The following is a 16703-nucleotide window of genomic DNA, read 5'->3' on the forward strand; positions in this document are numbered from 1 at the left end:
TTTCACACAATATGTGATCATATTCAGCCCTCATTCCTCCCTCTAACTCCTCCCAGATCTACCCTCTACTTCCAAAGACTAATTTTAAATAGTGCTTACAGATTAAAGAATTCCAAGGGACATCCACTCTTCAGATTGGGAACTAGGAAAGCAGAAGGCTAGGCTCACTTTCCAAGTCCTTGCCCTGGGCACTGGAGGGCACTGGCTGAGAGGCCTTCTCAGAGTCCCTGTTGCCCAGGAACGAGAGCTCTCCAGCTGTACTCCAGCGAGATGTCTTAGCATTTTCACTACAATGTCTGGGCAAGAATTGTCCGTGAGGATGCCAGAGCACTGGGTTACAGGGTGGGTGCTGCCTGGTGTTGGAATGGAGCACAGTGAAACATATGAATCTGCATTAGAAGCACTGCAGGGTCATGCTCACACTGTCTTTTCAAAGCAGAGTAAGAGCACACCAAAGGTCAGCTCACACAGCAGAAGATCTATGATCTGTCACCTCAACCAACATTAATGTCACCTTTTCTGACAGGAAAATTCAATGCTGCAAGAAGAAGCCTGCTTCCAAAAGGCAAGGTCGGCTTCCTTACCCTACCCTAAACTCATCTTTTACCTTAGCAGAAGAAACTTTAGGTCATTAGGTCTCTACAGGATTAGAAGTTCAATTTATAACACATTTACTTCACAGAAAGGACACCCCCAAAATGAAATGTGGGGGCCATAAAACACTGTCACACCTAAGCTGCCCATCAAAACTCAGTGCTTTCCATCAGATATTAATCATTTCCTTGCATCATACCTAACAGGACTCCTCGCCTTGGGTACGTGTCACAAGGTTAACTTTGGGAATCTACCCCAACTCAAGTAATATTAGCAAAATCCTAGATTTCTGAACATTTCACACCTCTTGCCTAAGCCTCCTGGGTGCTGAAATTACAAGCATGAGCCACCCCCTCGCCACACACACCCATTTGTGCTGGAACTCAAACCTGGGCTTCAGTATGCTGGGCAAGTGCTCTGTTGCTACCACAGAGCCAAACTGCACTCTTTCCACCTCCCTTGCAAAAGTCTTTCATCTTTTTATAGGCCTATTTCCTGTATATAATTTTTGGGGTATGCGGGAAGACTTCTTATAAGGAATACACAAGCAAGAAAAAAATGACTAATTTTATAAAGTGGATGATGATGTTTGCTTCGTTTGAGACAGGGGCTCATTATGTAGCCCAGGCTGGCCAGGAATTCACTATGGAGCCCATGTCCTGCCTCAGACTTCTGAGTGACAGGGTTGCAGTTTTGTGCCACCATACACACCTCAGGGCATATCCTGAACTTTGCACTCTGCAGTTGTACCAAAGGCTTCTTACTCTACTACACTGTTCTGAAACCTAGGCTTTGCTCTCTTGTCCCAAAGCACTACGGCCCCTCCCCATCAGTCCTTAGAGAGAACCCAGGCTATAAATGGGTGGGTGGCTATAACTGAGACGCTAGTGGGGGTACAAAGACTCAAAAAAGGAGGCAGGGAGACACAAAGCCAGTCATCTGCCTTGCAATCTAGGAAATTCTCCAGAGCCTCTTACCTTTTCAAAGTGAAGCCTTAGGCAGGAGGCGTGGCTTCAGGGTCCAGACTTAGGCAGCACCAGACACAGGGCTCCAGCCTGTACAACAGCAGAAACTCTGGAGCCTTTCCTCACATGTATGGGTACCTGCCCTGGGTTATTGTCCACAGGGACATTTTAGCCCATTCCACCAAGAATGATCAGAATTCCACTGGCACACTGTTAGAATCACAAAGGTTCTGTAATCTGTGTTTTCCTGTAGTCTGGGCATGAACCATGCATGCCCTGCCAAAACTCAGTAAGCACCCTACCACTGAGCTATATCCTACCCCTTTCTGGTGACTTTCTTTTAAAAAAATTGTTTATTAACCCCACCCCCCCAAAAAAAAACCTTAAAATTATACTTAGTTATGCATTAAGTGTGCGTGCGCATGCGCACCTGTGGAGGTCTGAGGAAATGTTGCAGGTGTCAGTTCTCTTCTTTTACCATGTGAACCCTGGGGATCCAACTCAGGTCATCAGAATTGGCAGCAAACTCCCTTACCTGCTGAACCACCTCACTGGCCCTCTTCCTGATGAATTTCTTAAAAGCAAAATTATAAAACCTAGGCATGAAAATGGAAAGGAGTGGGAAATAAACTGCTAGCACAAGTCAATGACTTTAAAAAGCTAGAGTGATTTCATTTCTCCTCCTCCTTCTTTTGCAGTGCTGGGGATAGACCCGGGGTGTCAAACATGCTAGGCAGGTGCTCTACCAATGAGCCACACTCCAAGCCAAGGTTGGACTATTTTAAACATCTCATATGCTGCTTTAAATAACTTTAGGTAAATGAACTTTAAGCAAATCACAGGAAAACTAATAGTAAATTATGAACATGTCTTCATGCCTTAATCACAGAACTAGATTTCCAAATTTAAAACAAATACATGTCTCAAATCTAGTAAGAGTCAAATATTTTTAAAGAAAGCTTAAGACACCTTTTTTTTTTTTTTTTTGGTCTTTGAGATAGGGTCTCCTTGTAGCCCCAGCTGGCCTGGAACTCACTATGTAGACCCAGGAAGTCCTTGAACTCACAGAGATCCACCTGTCTCTTCCTCCGGGAAGTGCTGAGATTAAAGGAGTGTGCAACCATGTCCGGCAAAATATCTTCATGAGTTTCAAATAGTTCTGTCTGAAAATAAGCCCATCTTGACAAAGTGTTTATTGTCATGGTGGCCGTTAACAGGAACTTATCCCTGCAAATATTCTAAAGTTATTTTGGATCACAGACCTTCCACTCAGAAAGGACTATACCAGCTGCTTGAACAGGGGTCTCCAGAAAAGAACCATCCTATAAGGACCTGCCTTCCCAAGACACCTTCTATGGCTTATGGCTCTTCTCCCCTGTGTCAATGATGCATCTACCCTGCATATGATCCAGGAGTTGTCACCATAGGTTACAGTAACATGTCAAGAAGACTGAAATACAATCATTGTCCCATGATGTCAGCCAAGAGGTCCTGAGAAGCCTTTCTAGGCTGCTTCATGGCAGCACAACTGATAGTTTCGTCTCATTTACAGTCTCAAAAAGTGGCAGCCCTCACCTGAGCATCACTAAAACACACAACCAACTATTAGATATTTCAAGTAATGAAGCCCCAGCTGCTAGTCAGGGAAGAGTAAATATCCAGTCAGGTGAAACCCAGCAAATAGGATACAAGGGAGACATTTTGAAGCACACACTGTTCATGAGCATTAGGATGCTGTGCTACCCCTGCACATACTAAGTTCTTAAATGAGTTGAACAAGCTGAGAAGATTCAGGCTCAAAACTCTCAAGAGATGTCAAGGATAAAAATGTCTCTGTTGAGGGCTAGGAATTCAACTGGAGTGTTTACTGGTAGGGAGGAATTACTGCCATAAAAACTATTGGTGGTCATAGTAGTGTTTCCTTTTGATTTAGTTTGGGGGATAGGATTTCACTGTGTAATCCTAGTTGGCCTGAAACTCATAAGATAGGCCAAGATGGACTCATTACTGACCCCAAACCTTGAGGAAATCTTCCTACTTCTTCCCATTGAGTGCTGGGATTGCACTGGGCCTATAATTATATTTTTATGGATTTATCTGTCCACCCTCCATGAATGTAACTAATGGATGAAATCAGTTCTGTTTTGTTAGTTCTCCATAGAAACCTAGATTCTAAAACTGCTCAAAAAAACCTCACCCACCGTTGGATGTGGTGGCACATGCATTTAATCCCAGCAACTCAGAAGGTAGAGGCAGGCGGATCTCTCTAAGGTTGAGGCCAGCCTGGTCTCCACAGTGAGTTCCAGTCCAATTGGGGCTACAGGGAGACCCTGTCCCAAAACAAAACAAAACAAAACAACCTTACCCACCATCTTTACATACTAAGGTCTTCTAATATTTACCCTTAAAGGTCAAAGTAGTATTATCATTTCCATTTAGAAAGTTTCTATTTGCATTAGCACAGTAATATTGCATTTCTCCAAACATCTGAAATTCTGTCTACACAATGGTCATCTGAAGAGACCCTTTCTTTCCTGTGTAACAGTCTTACCTCTATTGTGGTAATCTACACAAAGCTATCCTCATCTTTTTAGACATTACTGACTGCAAACCTTGAATGGCTCTCTTAACCCTATGCAGAAGTTAAAACCAAAGAGCAGAAATCACTTGATCAGGGGAAAAAAAGGAAAAGCAGCATTTGTTCAACAATGATCACTCAAAGAACCTCAGCAATTACACACACAGCTAGTCTGGAACTCACTATGTAGACTGGGCTGGCCTTGAATTCAGAGTTCAAGCTCTGTCTCCCGAGTGCTGGGGTTAAAGGCGTGTGTCATCACGCCTAATTATACACACTTTTACTGAGGAATTTAAATCCCTAATACACCAAACTTCATGTCTTATCTCAATAAAACTGTGCACTTGTATTCACTCATTTTCCCTACTCCCTGCCAGACACGCCCATAAAAGTAACACACAAAGGAATAATAAGACATGATAAAATTCCTTCTAAAAACACTTGCCTCTAAACCCAAAGCTACATTTAACAAGCAGCAGTCTCCCTTCTCAGTATGGAGAAGATGCCCTTCATTCCTAGACCCACCTGACTGGCCCTCACCCTTTGGCAAACTTTTAGCTCCCTTTCTCAAACTAAGCTTGAAGCATCCTCTCATCCACAGTTCTTCCTTCCCTCACCAGGAACAGTGACCACAAAGAATGTCGCCTCGCATGTCTCTAACCTAACTCTACGACTCCTTATTTATAACTTTTTTCTATTCTCTCTGGTATATTCACTTTTTTCTCTTTCAACAGATCCTGCCTAATACTCAAGAAAATACAACAAAGTATTTAATTTTCCAACTTCTAAAAGGGGGAGGTGGGGAGAAGGAAGAGAAGAAACAGCCCCGGTCACATCTGTCTTAGAGCCATGGCCTTTCTGCCAACTTGGTTAGTCTATAGTGGGAACACATGGATGGAGCAGCTTGCCACCTCCATCCTTATACATTCTCCCAGACTCCATTCTTCCTCCGATAGGCCAACAGCCCGCACATCTGAGGTACCTGAGTACCGCACACTTCCTCACTCCAATCTTTTCATTCCTTGACGATTCATTCCCACGACCTCTAATCCCAGCTAGAACTGGCCTGACTGGAACAAGCCGAGGAGCACTGGGAGCATCCCTAAGGCGAAGGCCTTGCTGGCCCCCAGCAACTCCCAATCCCCATTCTGAATACTTCAGCTCTACAAAAGGCTTGTCCCTATGATCTGTTGGCACAAGCACACCCAAGCACAGCTCAGCTAGGCATATGTGCTGGTCTCAATCCTGTAGCAGGGCATGAGGGCTCAAGACTATTCTCGAGTGTCTCTAGCATGGCAGCACACATGATACAAAAACCCCCAAGCCTGAGGGGAAGGAGTGTGTTATGCCCTACTGTGGGGGGTGGCACAAATGACTGATGAAAACTCCATGAAGAGTTTGCTGTATAAACGTAATCCTGGTTTGGGAACACATAAGCAAATAGATAAAACATCTTCTACTACAAAACCAATCCTATCTTTGGAGTTGAGGCTGAAGAGGCTGAGCAGATGTATCAGAATGGGCGATGTGGGCATCCACAGCCTTTGGACACAAAAGACTAGAGAGCAGGAGCCCTGCCAGGCTGGTATGACAACTGCCAGCTATAGGTACATAAGCAACTCAGCTGTAGCTCTCAGTATAAGTAACGCCAGGAAAGGGTAGTGAGAGGCATTTGTTTGAAAGCCTTAAGAGCTGTGCCATAACTTCGGCACAGGAATGGCAAACAAAAAATTCAAGACTCTGCTTAACTTAAGCAAGGCATGTTGGTTCCTGCCTGTCATCCCAGCCCTTAGGAGGCTAGGGAAGAAGGACTACTGTGAGCTCCTGACGAGCATGAGCTACAGTATGAAATCTTGTCTAAAGTGCTTCAAGTTTCCAAGCTCAAAACTGCACAGTCAGTCAAGGAGAGCTCGCTGTGAGTTGCACCATCCAGTGAGGCTGGTACATTTGCCCCACCACAGCCAGAGTTACAACCAAAGGTTCTTGCTTTAAAGAATGGTTCACAATATTCTGATTTTAGATTGAATGTTTTAGGGATCTTTTCTGTATTTCCTAACATAATGTATAGTGGCTTTTGTATTCATATATTGGCAGATAAAACTGTCAAGAAGAAAAAGCATTGTTTCCCCAAAATATGACACAGGCCTTATGAAGGATAAAAACTGTGGACTCAGCTTTGACCGGCATTCTAAACAGTTCTTTCCAGTCTTTCCCAACCTCCCCGAAGTCATGAGCTGAAGTGCGCACACTGAGGACTCTGAGCTAAACCATGGCAGTCCTGAGGTCACTCCACTATTTTTGAGAGCCTTGTGGGACCTGCTCTCCAGAACTCTCGACTACTAGAGAGCACAGATCTGTGCCTCATGAGCTTGGGGCAGACACACATGTATCTTGGATACTAAGACAGGGTAATTACAGAGAATAACAGGCACTCAAGACTGCTTTCAGATCAGCACTGACTTTAACAAGGAAACCTACTGTTTTATTATTTTACTGGACAAACATCATTACTGGACCGGTACTGAGGAAGAATGTCTGGTTTCTCTTCCTGTCCTGAGGGCTCTATCCTGGCCTACTGACCCAAGGAGAGCCCACCTTCTGACAAGGAGGGTCTCAGGCAACTCAGTCAAGATTCTCCTAAGGCTTTAGAAAATGCACAAGAGATTACGAAGTACCGAGGTAAACAAACAATGGATTGTTACAGTACATACATTCTGGTGGAAGTCTGTTCTTTCTAAAAGCAAGTCTCTCAGTTTTCTTTCTGCTTTCTGCCAAACTAAACAGGACTCCGTAAACATACTGACGAACTGGCCTATAGAGCAGGGCGGCCGGAGGCAGGTCTTTGTTGGCTTCATCTTCAATAGAAACAGCAATTTTGATTTCACCCTTTGCATGGAAGAAAGCAGAATAATATTGCACATTTTTCATGTTGAATTTACAACAAACTCACAGCAATATACTGCATTATCTCCATTAATGGCATTGCAATTCTATTCCAAGTCAATGGCTTAACAACTTGCCTACAGTGAGGCATTTAGGAGACTTCATTGGCAGTCTGTGGTCCAAACATAAGTGCAAAGACTCAAAATGAACCCCATGTTATTTTTAATTCAAAACCAAGAACAAAAGAAAACCACATAGATAATCCAAAGTCTTTTAAAACAATCTAGACAGGTAACATCAGATGACAAATACAATAGAAAACATGGAAAAATCTCAGCTTTTATCCAAGGTCAAGATGGTCAGATGTAATAAAATTTATCATTTTCAATGACCTATACACAATCAAAGGAATTCAGTATTTTGAAATGAAACAGTAAGATTTTACCAGGCTTTTCCATTAAATGTTACCTCATGTCAAAAATGATCTCCTTAACAGAACTCTGTCTTAAACATATCCTCATGTCCCAGTGTGGTTGGTGCTCACTATGAATCCCATTGTTGGGCAAGGCCACAAACAGCTGCTGGGGCAGAAAGCAAAAGGACCCCAGCCCCGGCTCGGGTCCCAGGCCAATACGGCAAGAGCTTCATCTGCCTCCAGAGCATGCCACCGAGACAGTGGCCTTCAGCAACCGAAACTGCCGCCAAGATTCTAATTCATGGCATCGCAATACATCAGATGTTCTTTAAGGAATTTTACTTAAGTATATTTGTAAAAAAATACCCGTATGACCCTCGATACCTGTTAAGTTTATTGATAAATTTTAAATCATTTTGTATATTTGCTCTTTCACACAAATTTAATCTCAAAATGGCCATTCTCCTTATCCTCAGTATTTTCCTCTTTATTAATCCAGTGGCTACATACTCTAACATATTCATCTAGGGAGTATTTCTTTTGTGATGATGCTTTGAAGCTTCGTGTCATAGCATACACCTCAGCCTGGAAACCTAGCTCACAGGAAATTCTAAGTAGCATTTTAAAATCTGAAGAGACAGTCAAGCTCACTTTTCTCAATGGTGGTCATTCTGTCAATTGTCCTTGGCCTCTGTGGGAACTGAAGAAGGCTGCTAGAACAGTCTTCACCCCTCACATGGATCTAGCCAGCTGCTGAGACATCAAGACTGGCAGCCTGGATGCAGAAGGTGGCTCCAGTGACCCTTACATTTCCACTCTCAGAGAACAGAGTACCATCTCTTAAGTATATTCTATAGAAGGTTGTCTTCTAAAATTCTGGTCTTTTAAATATACCACAGTTTTTTTTCTATAACAAAACTTTCACCCTTCATAATTTATGGTGATTCTCTAAAAGAATATTTCTCTTGCTACCACAATCTAACCAATGATATTCTTGCACACCTCTATCAAAGAGTAAGGCAAAACTTGGAGGCAGTGACAACTAAAAAGTGAATTAAAAGAACTAAGTAAATAACATTGGCTAAACACTCTCCATGTTTGGATGAGCTGGTCAGCAGTTCACTTTGTGAGAAGTGTGGAACAAGAAGGAGCCTTTTGTATTTACCGATCCCATTTTACAAATCACAGGAGGATTGCAAGAAATAGAGAAAAACACGGTGGTACAGGTATTGAGGAAAACATGTTGATAATGCAAAATAGTAATGAACCAATCCTGCATGAAGTTGTCACTGAAGTCACGTGTGCCAACACAAAGACCACAAATCAGTGAGAAAACTCAAATACATGGAGAAGCACTGAGACACAAGATTAAAAACCAATGCCAACTATATGCATATATTTAACCACACATTTGGTAAGATATTAATAAAGTGAAATTATGCCACTGTATAAAAAGCTAACTGGCATTTTCTGACTGTGCACATACTAACAGAATCCTACACTCTACTTTGAAAATCCTATTCTACATGAAAACTGCAGTGAGAGAGAGGAACAAGTCAGAATGCATGACCTACTATTAGCACCTCAAAAGGAGAGATGTTATTGCCTAAGGACAAATAATAAAGAAGTCAGATAAAATTTATGACATCAGATTTAGCCTGACATTACAGTACAATTTATGATATAAGAAATCTTTACTTTTACTAAGAAAATAATAATACAAATCATAAAACAATGTCATGTATCATTTCACTAGAAATTTCAAAAAATTATATTAAATTGAAGGGAAACTGAGACTTCATGACTTACTTTTAAATTGCATTCACAGGTATAAAATTTCATCTTTTGTTTAGTAAGATAGAAAAAATGGTTCACAAAAGGCAAAAAGGGACCCAACACCTGCCAATAACAGAAGTCATTCAAAGGCCTACAAATAATACCTTCGTCAGGACGTGGAAGATGTAAGGGTACATCAGTCCCTTCTTGTGCCTGTGTTCAGCCACTCTCAGCACCTCAGGTGCAACGGGGGGCAGGGGAGGTGTGGTGATGTCCATGTGGTTCCTGGTGGGCATCGACAGGAGGCACGGGATTGGCTGGACAGTGCCCATATGGCTCCCTTTGCCTTCGGCTAGCTGGCTTCCTGAAGAGGCAGTGGATGAACCTTCTGCCTACAGAGCAAAGGGCAGGAGGGGGAAAAAAACGAGTTCATGTCCATTTCCTGTTTCCTCAAGCTTGTAAGGTGCTTGTCCACCAGAAGACCACAGAGGCCACACAGATGACTCCTGCCTAGAGTTGTCAGATCCAGGGCCAACTGAAAGGCACAGAGGCCAGAGACCATTCTCATCTGATTCCTCTTTGGACTGCCCTATGCACAAAAATGCCAGTGACATCCACTGTGCCATGGAGGACAGCCTGGGTGTGTCTCCCTATGCCTTGGGAGACCAGAAGACTCATCTCAGGAAGCATCTCATCTCATCTCATCTTCCTCGACCCTCTGCTCTTTGCTTGGGGCCTCCAGATCTCGGTAGCTGCTGTATGGCCTTACCTTGTTCTCAGACCATCACCATGTGTTCCGTGTTTCTGTTGTCCTTAAGATCTTGTGGATGTTGCTATTGATTAGGAAACTAACACTATGAGAGGCTCTGTAGTTTAACCAATGTTTGGTAACCAGTAACTCAAGAAGTGGATTCATATCCAGGTCTGACTCTAGTCCTGCCATAGCTGGTACTTAAAGAACAAAAACCCATCTAAAACTTGTTTATAGTCATAATAAAGTCCAAAATTGATTATACACAGGCAAAAATGAGGCAGAATAACAGCAACAACACAGAACACCACAATCCCTCTCTTGAAACCAAACTAATCCCATCAAAAACAATGACTCAAATCTATAAATGCCAATCCTAAAAGATGTATAATATATGCTCCTAGATGGAAAATGCCCATTCTGTTAACAATTGCCCACACAAACAGGAGACACAGGCACAGGCCAGGAAAGCTGGACCCCAGCAGAGCAACTCAGGGCTGCATGAGCACCAGGCAGGCTGCCAAGGAAAAGAGAGGGAGAGGCAGATGCTTTGGTGTGGTCTGATTTGTTGGGAAAACTGCCCAAAATTAATTATTATTTGCACAGTAAACTTCTTTTCTTGATCAGAATAAATGCTGGAAATGAGACTTGTTTAGTGTTTGATATAGTGTCACCCTAAAGACACGTGTGTTTTTCTGTTTTGGAACAAATGTCTTCATTCCAAGGGTATGTAATGTGGTAAGTACTAACTTCACCTTTAATATACAAAGTACCAAATTTGGTCTTAGGAAGAAGAACCCATGGATGATTCACAAGGCTTTCTATGCTCTCCCTCTTCCATAAGAACATAGATACAAAACACTACAAGGTGCTTTTCAAGGTTCTTTCATGAAAAATAGCTGTCCATAGAGTATTTTTGTTGCTTATTTCTTGCTGATTCACCATCACTCAATTGATTCAGAGCTTTAAATGAATTTTTGGTAGTTAGTGATGACCTTGTGTATAAACCAATCTTTCGAAGCTCCTCCTCAGGGATCACAGATGGCAGACATGGCTTTGCAAATTAAAAATATTACTAGAGCTGGCCAGGCATGATGTTGCACACCTTTAATCCCAGCACACAGGAGGCAGAGGCAGGCAGATCTCTGTGAGTTCAAGGCCAGCCTGGTCTACATAGCGAGTTCCAGGACAGCTGGGGCTACATGGAGACCCTATCTCAAAAAAAAACCAAAAAAAAAAAAAAAACAACTAGAGGTTACTACTAACAGGCAGAAGTAGTTTAGTTTACTTCTTTTAATGAAAATGACCCCCCTCCCCTCAAAAAAAAAAGTGCATAGTAAAGCTCTAGAAACTTGTCTTAGAGGGGAAGGAGTGCTCTGGGTGCCTTGCTTCCCAATCCAGGCAATCTGGGGCAGCTCTGAACAATTCCTTCCCTTCCTCAGCCCTTTGGAAAGGTAGGTGTGTGTGTGTGTGTGTGTGTGTGTGTGTGTGTGTGATTTGTGACATTCTGGAGAAAGGAATTTTCTTTAATTTAATCACTGACACACATGCCCAATCAGAAATTCAAGAATTGAAAATGTAGGTTTTATACCTTTACTTGGTCTCCTGGGTCTCCCCTAGTCTGTGGCTCTGCATGGCTTCCCGTCTTCTCCCAGACAATCTTGTTCCCACTGATGTGGCTAAACACAAAATGAAGAGGACAACTGAATACTATGGACCAAACCATCTCATAACAAAATGAAGGCCCTGGACTAAATCTGTAGATTCCTAATATCAATAGTAATACTTTCCATGCTTTACTGATCTAACATTTCCCCCATAATTCTATTATAGGAATATTTTTCCTAGCTTCAAAGGGAAAAGAAGCTAGCAAGCACTAAGTTAGCAATGATAGGCAGGTCAAAGACAATGACCAGGCAGTTCAAAGATGCGCTGAGACACAGGCAGGCTATGGCACCAAGGTACTTTTGATGACCATCAGGAGGTGAGATAAAGAATCACACCACTTCAGTGACCTCTCTCAGGTAGGACAAGAATCAATGTTCTCTCGCATAATTTTTTTTTTTTTTTGGTCTCTTTGAGACAGGGTCTTCCTGTAGCCCCAGCTGGCTTGGTCCTCCCTATGCAGACCAGGCTAGCCTTGAACTCACAGAGATCTACCTGCCTCTGCCTTCCAAGTGCTGGGATTAAAGGCATGTACCACCATGCCTGGTGGACTCTGGCATAATTTCTAAATGTAAAGTAACAACACTCTACAGGGGACCCCACTTTCATGGGTAAGGGTACCACAAAGGCAGGGAAAGTGGGGTGTAGGGAGAAGAGACAGACAAACCCAAGTTAACAAACTGAATAAACTATTCCTATTTGGGGAACAGCTTTACTTAGTATATCAGAAAAATACGGTGTAGAGAGATGGAGCAGTCAAGAGGACACATTTCAATCATCACTTGATAAACTTATAGCATCGCTAGTCCCCCTGGAAAACACTTTACTAGGTTTAAGCATCTTTTTCAAAACCTGAAATGCAACAGATGAGAATGAGTGGCCTGAGTAACCATTACTTCATAAACTTTTTATCCACTTGTGTTTATGGGAAACAGTGTTGGCAGGCAGTTTCGTGGTCCCCTGCAAAGGTGAAAAGTGTTACCCTATGGGTAGCAGGCAAACAGAGGCTTGAGACAGAAGGTGGGGGCGGCAAGCAACAGAGCCAGCAGACAGCGTGATTCCAGGTGGGGATGGCTGAGGCAGTTCTGGGTTCCCAGTCCTGAAACTAGTCCCTCTATAGTAGCATTCTGTGCTTAAATTACTTCTATGATGACCACAAAGAATAGCAATTTAAGGTACTGGCTTGCCTTTCTAACTGACTCATGTGACAGATGGATATCTGACTAACTCATTAATTCTCCTACCTGCTAATAAGTTTCATTTTAGTTCTGTCAAAAAAAAAAAAAAAAAAAAAAAAAAAAAAAAATTTTGTGTCTTTATAAAAAAAAAAAAAAAAAAAAAAAAAGATAAGGGAAGTGATCAGAAGGCTGTCCTATTTTAAACCAACAGTTCTATTCCATGTGGTAATACCCCAGAGTCTCCATAATTCCATTCACTATGTAACAGGCCCTTCCAGTCAAAGACACCATACACTCAACATAAAAAGATGAAGGATTTCCATTGTGCCTGGATGTACAAGGTCACTACTATGTATACAAACTCAGGTGCAACTTAACACATAAGAGGAGGCTGTGGTGATGACCAGGAGGCAAAATCAGTGCAACTGCCTCAGTGATTAAGAGTCCATCTCATTGAAAAGCAAAGAGGAAGCAGCTCTGCCAGCCACCAGCTGAGCGGGCAGAGACCTGGAGAAGGATTCATTCACAGATTCTCATCAGCAGCTTGTTGAGTGCACAGTTATGAGTCAGTAAACCAGCTGCTGAGAATGTGGAGATGTGATATGTGCGAAAGGGAGGCATGGGGAATGATAAATCACTCAAAGCGTATACTGATGGTACAGATCTTATTTCTCATGTGACATAAAAACAGCAAAGCCAGGCAATGCTGTTTCCTGGAATGTTGATTGAACACACAGATGCCTCATATTTCTGGGGTACCTAAGGTGCCCCCAAAACCTGGGCGGTGATGGTAGGGAGGCAGGGAAAGCTGTATACACACGAGGGAAGCACCAGCCCAGAAGGTAAATGCTTCTCTGTTAACTGAGCTGAGGCACAGTACCATGCCATCTAATATCCCACAGAACCTACATGTGCCTATTTTGTTCTGTGCACGCCAGGAAATTAAAAATAGAATACTGCCATCATCCCAATGCTCATAGAATCAACTATTATACTGCAAAATGGAACTGGAAAGCATCCTGACAATAATCAGTGTTCAAGCAGTCTAATCCACTTAAAGAGGTTAGCAACTACTTCAAAATTAAAGAAAACAAAATATGTGACCAGGATAAATGTCTTGCTTTGAAGAATAGATGGAGTCTGGAATTCTATGCATTTTATATTACATTTGATGAAGTGGCAGCACCTAAAACATTCTTAGAAGCAGCTGTCTTACCAACTAGCATTAGGTCCCTGAGGAAGTAGAAATGCATGGTCTCAGCTCACCTCCTCGCAATAGGGTAGCTCTGTCTGAACCTCACCCATACCCCATGGCATAACTCTTTGATAATACAATTCAGGCTCATAGAAAAGGAAACTACCCCCCTCCCAAAGGAAAGGCACTGGACTCAATCCCAGACTTATTATTCCAGACTGTACCACATACTGCCACAGGATGGTCAGCTGCAGATAGAGCTCATACACATGCAAAAACACAGCACGCAAGCAAGCAACAGATAATAACCACTTCAACTCCAACTCCATGGAGACAGCTGCAGAGCTTGGAAAGCCCAATTGGTCAGAGCAAGCTATATAGGTTGTCAGAGAGTGGCTGGAAGATAGCACTTCACTAGTGACTTTTGGGTTACAATAGCCTGTTGAAAGTTGCAGTATTTTCTGGACCTGAACAATCCTGTTCCATACTTAGTTTCCTCTGAAGAACATGGAAAATGCTTTCCCATGGGGCAGTAAGAAATAGCTTACACTTTCCTAAGGGTTCCAAGACACCTAATTATGAACCATGGTCTGTTATGACAAGATTGATACAACATATCTACAGTGTAATGGATGACTAGTACTCTCACTGCAAGAAAGTATTTTTTCCCAAATTATAAAATTCAGAATTGCTTTTATGAGAAGAAATTAGAAACGCTGCCATGTGTTAAAGGAATCAATATAAATGTGAGTAGGCTTCTGTCTGGCAACCTAGCCCAACTATTTGGAAGAAAAGCTATCAAGTACATATAGCTACCAATCCATAATCCCCACCTTGTGGTGCCTCTGGGACCCCGGAGCAGAGAAACATGAATTCTCTCTGTGAGCCACAGGTTTTATACATACCACCTTATCTCAAGCATCTATTTTCTGAAACACTGGATCTGGAACTAAACAAAATTCTTCATCTATTTTGCATTACAAATATTGTATTGGTTTTATATTATTCCAATAGTTAATTTCTGAACAGCAATGACAGCTGCCATTACATGTGTGTCTTTGCTTATATATTCTTAACTCAGCAAACGTTCCCCCCACCCCTCAGTCCACATTTGAGTGTGCTGGCATCTGGCAAGCAGTTAACTGTGTAACCGTAGCTAGAAACATCAGTCCAGTTGCTGCAAGAGCACGGGGCAGCCCAGCAGGCCCTTAAGACACTGGAACCCACTAGCCTGCCTTCCTGGGCTAATTTTTCACAGGCAAGATGTGATCCTCCAAGAATCAAGTTATTATAATTGATGGAGGGGAGTTTATGCAAGAAATACTGTCATGCTACTAGGATACCATAACTCAAAACCAACAATTCACATTGGCATATTCTATGATTGGGCTCTTTCTCCACTTAGGACAAATACAGCCATGTTCAAAAAAATAAAACACAGATAAGTATACACTTAAGTATATTAAGTATAAAAGAAGAAAAGGAGCTGGGCATGGTGGTACAGGCCTTTAGTCTCAGCACTCAGGAGGCAGAGGCAGGAGGATCTCTGTGAGTTCAAGGCCAGCCTGGTCTACATAGTGAGTTCAGGTCAGCTGCGACTATAGGGAGACCGTGTCTCAAAAAGACCAAAAAAAAGAAAAAAAGGAAAGAAAAAGGACAAATTGTTGTCCCTAAGACTTCATTATTGAAAAAAATACATTTTAGTATATGCAGAGAAAAATTAAGCATTTGAACATTCAATCTTTTGGATAGTCACTTTTCTAGATCTGGAATTAAGTAGGATTCTTTGTATTTTCCAGTGCTTGAATTCTACATAGCTTTATCTAAAGATGGCAATTAGAAAAGGGCTGCACAATGGGGCTGGAAAGATAGCTCAGTGGTTAAGAACACCGACTGTTCTTTCAGAAGACCCCAGTTCAAATCCCAGCACCCACGTGGCAGCTAACAACTGTTCGTAACTCCAGTTCCAGGGGATCCGGTAGCCTCTTCTGTCCTCTTCAGGCATTGCATGACACAGGTACACTTACCTACATGCAGGCAATACACGTATACACAGAAAATAATTTTTTTTAAATGATTAAAAAAAAGGGCTACACAATAAAGAACTTTAAACTTCCAAATTACCCAACTCAATTCCAATTCTGTAATCTATGAAAACAAATGAATATAAACACCTCCAACATAGATTCAACTCTCTTTTTTAATTTTTAATTTGATTTATTTTTATTTTATGTATATTAGTGTTTTGCCTATGTATATAAGTGTACCCATGTCATGCAATGCCTGTGGAGGCCAGAAGAGGGTATCAGATTCCTTGGAAATAAAGTTATGAATGGTTGTTAGCCACCATGTGAGGGTTGGCAACAGAAGCCTTATCCTCTACAAGATCAGCCAGTGCTCTTAACTACTGAGCCATTTCTCCAGTCCCTCAACTGTAATTCTTAACTGAACCAAAACATAACTACAAAAGTTCAAAAGAGACCAAAAGGAAAAGAAAAAAAACATCACCTTAATTTTTTAATTTTAACAAGGACTAGATATGCATGCTGTTGCCTTTCTGACAGAAAACAGGAGAGAAAATACTTTAGTTAGAAAGCAGAATACTTCTTTCTGACTTTGTTGCTAAACTAACTTGGCCTAGATAATTAGCCGGTCCAACTGTTGCCCTTGGCACAGGCCCGTTTTCTCCCACAAACACTACTA

The 16703-nt window shown here is 42.1% G+C and overlaps 1 protein-coding gene across 2 annotated transcripts in view; it reads right to left on the reverse strand.

Annotated features, from left to right (window-relative positions):
• The window catches only part of Fam120a (family with sequence similarity 120A), a 109094-nt gene that overhangs the window by 28590 nt on the left and 63801 nt on the right, over positions 1-16703 (reverse strand). For both annotated transcript variants that reach the window (XM_008852692.2, XM_017803142.2), the window contains exons 8-10: positions 11554-11641; positions 9376-9603; positions 6849-7023 (exon numbers count right to left, since the gene is read on the reverse strand). In XM_008852692.2, coding sequence (XP_008850914.1) covers positions 6849-7023; positions 9376-9603; positions 11554-11641 — 491 coding nt within the window. The remainder of the gene's footprint in view (positions 1-6848; positions 7024-9375; positions 9604-11553; positions 11642-16703) is intronic.

This window comes from Nannospalax galili, unplaced genomic scaffold, assembly GCF_000622305.1.
Source record: "Nannospalax galili isolate Female #2095 unplaced genomic scaffold, S.galili_v1.0 scaffold1532, whole genome shotgun sequence".
In the NCBI taxonomy this organism is placed as follows: Eukaryota; Metazoa; Chordata; class Mammalia; order Rodentia; family Spalacidae; genus Nannospalax; species Nannospalax galili.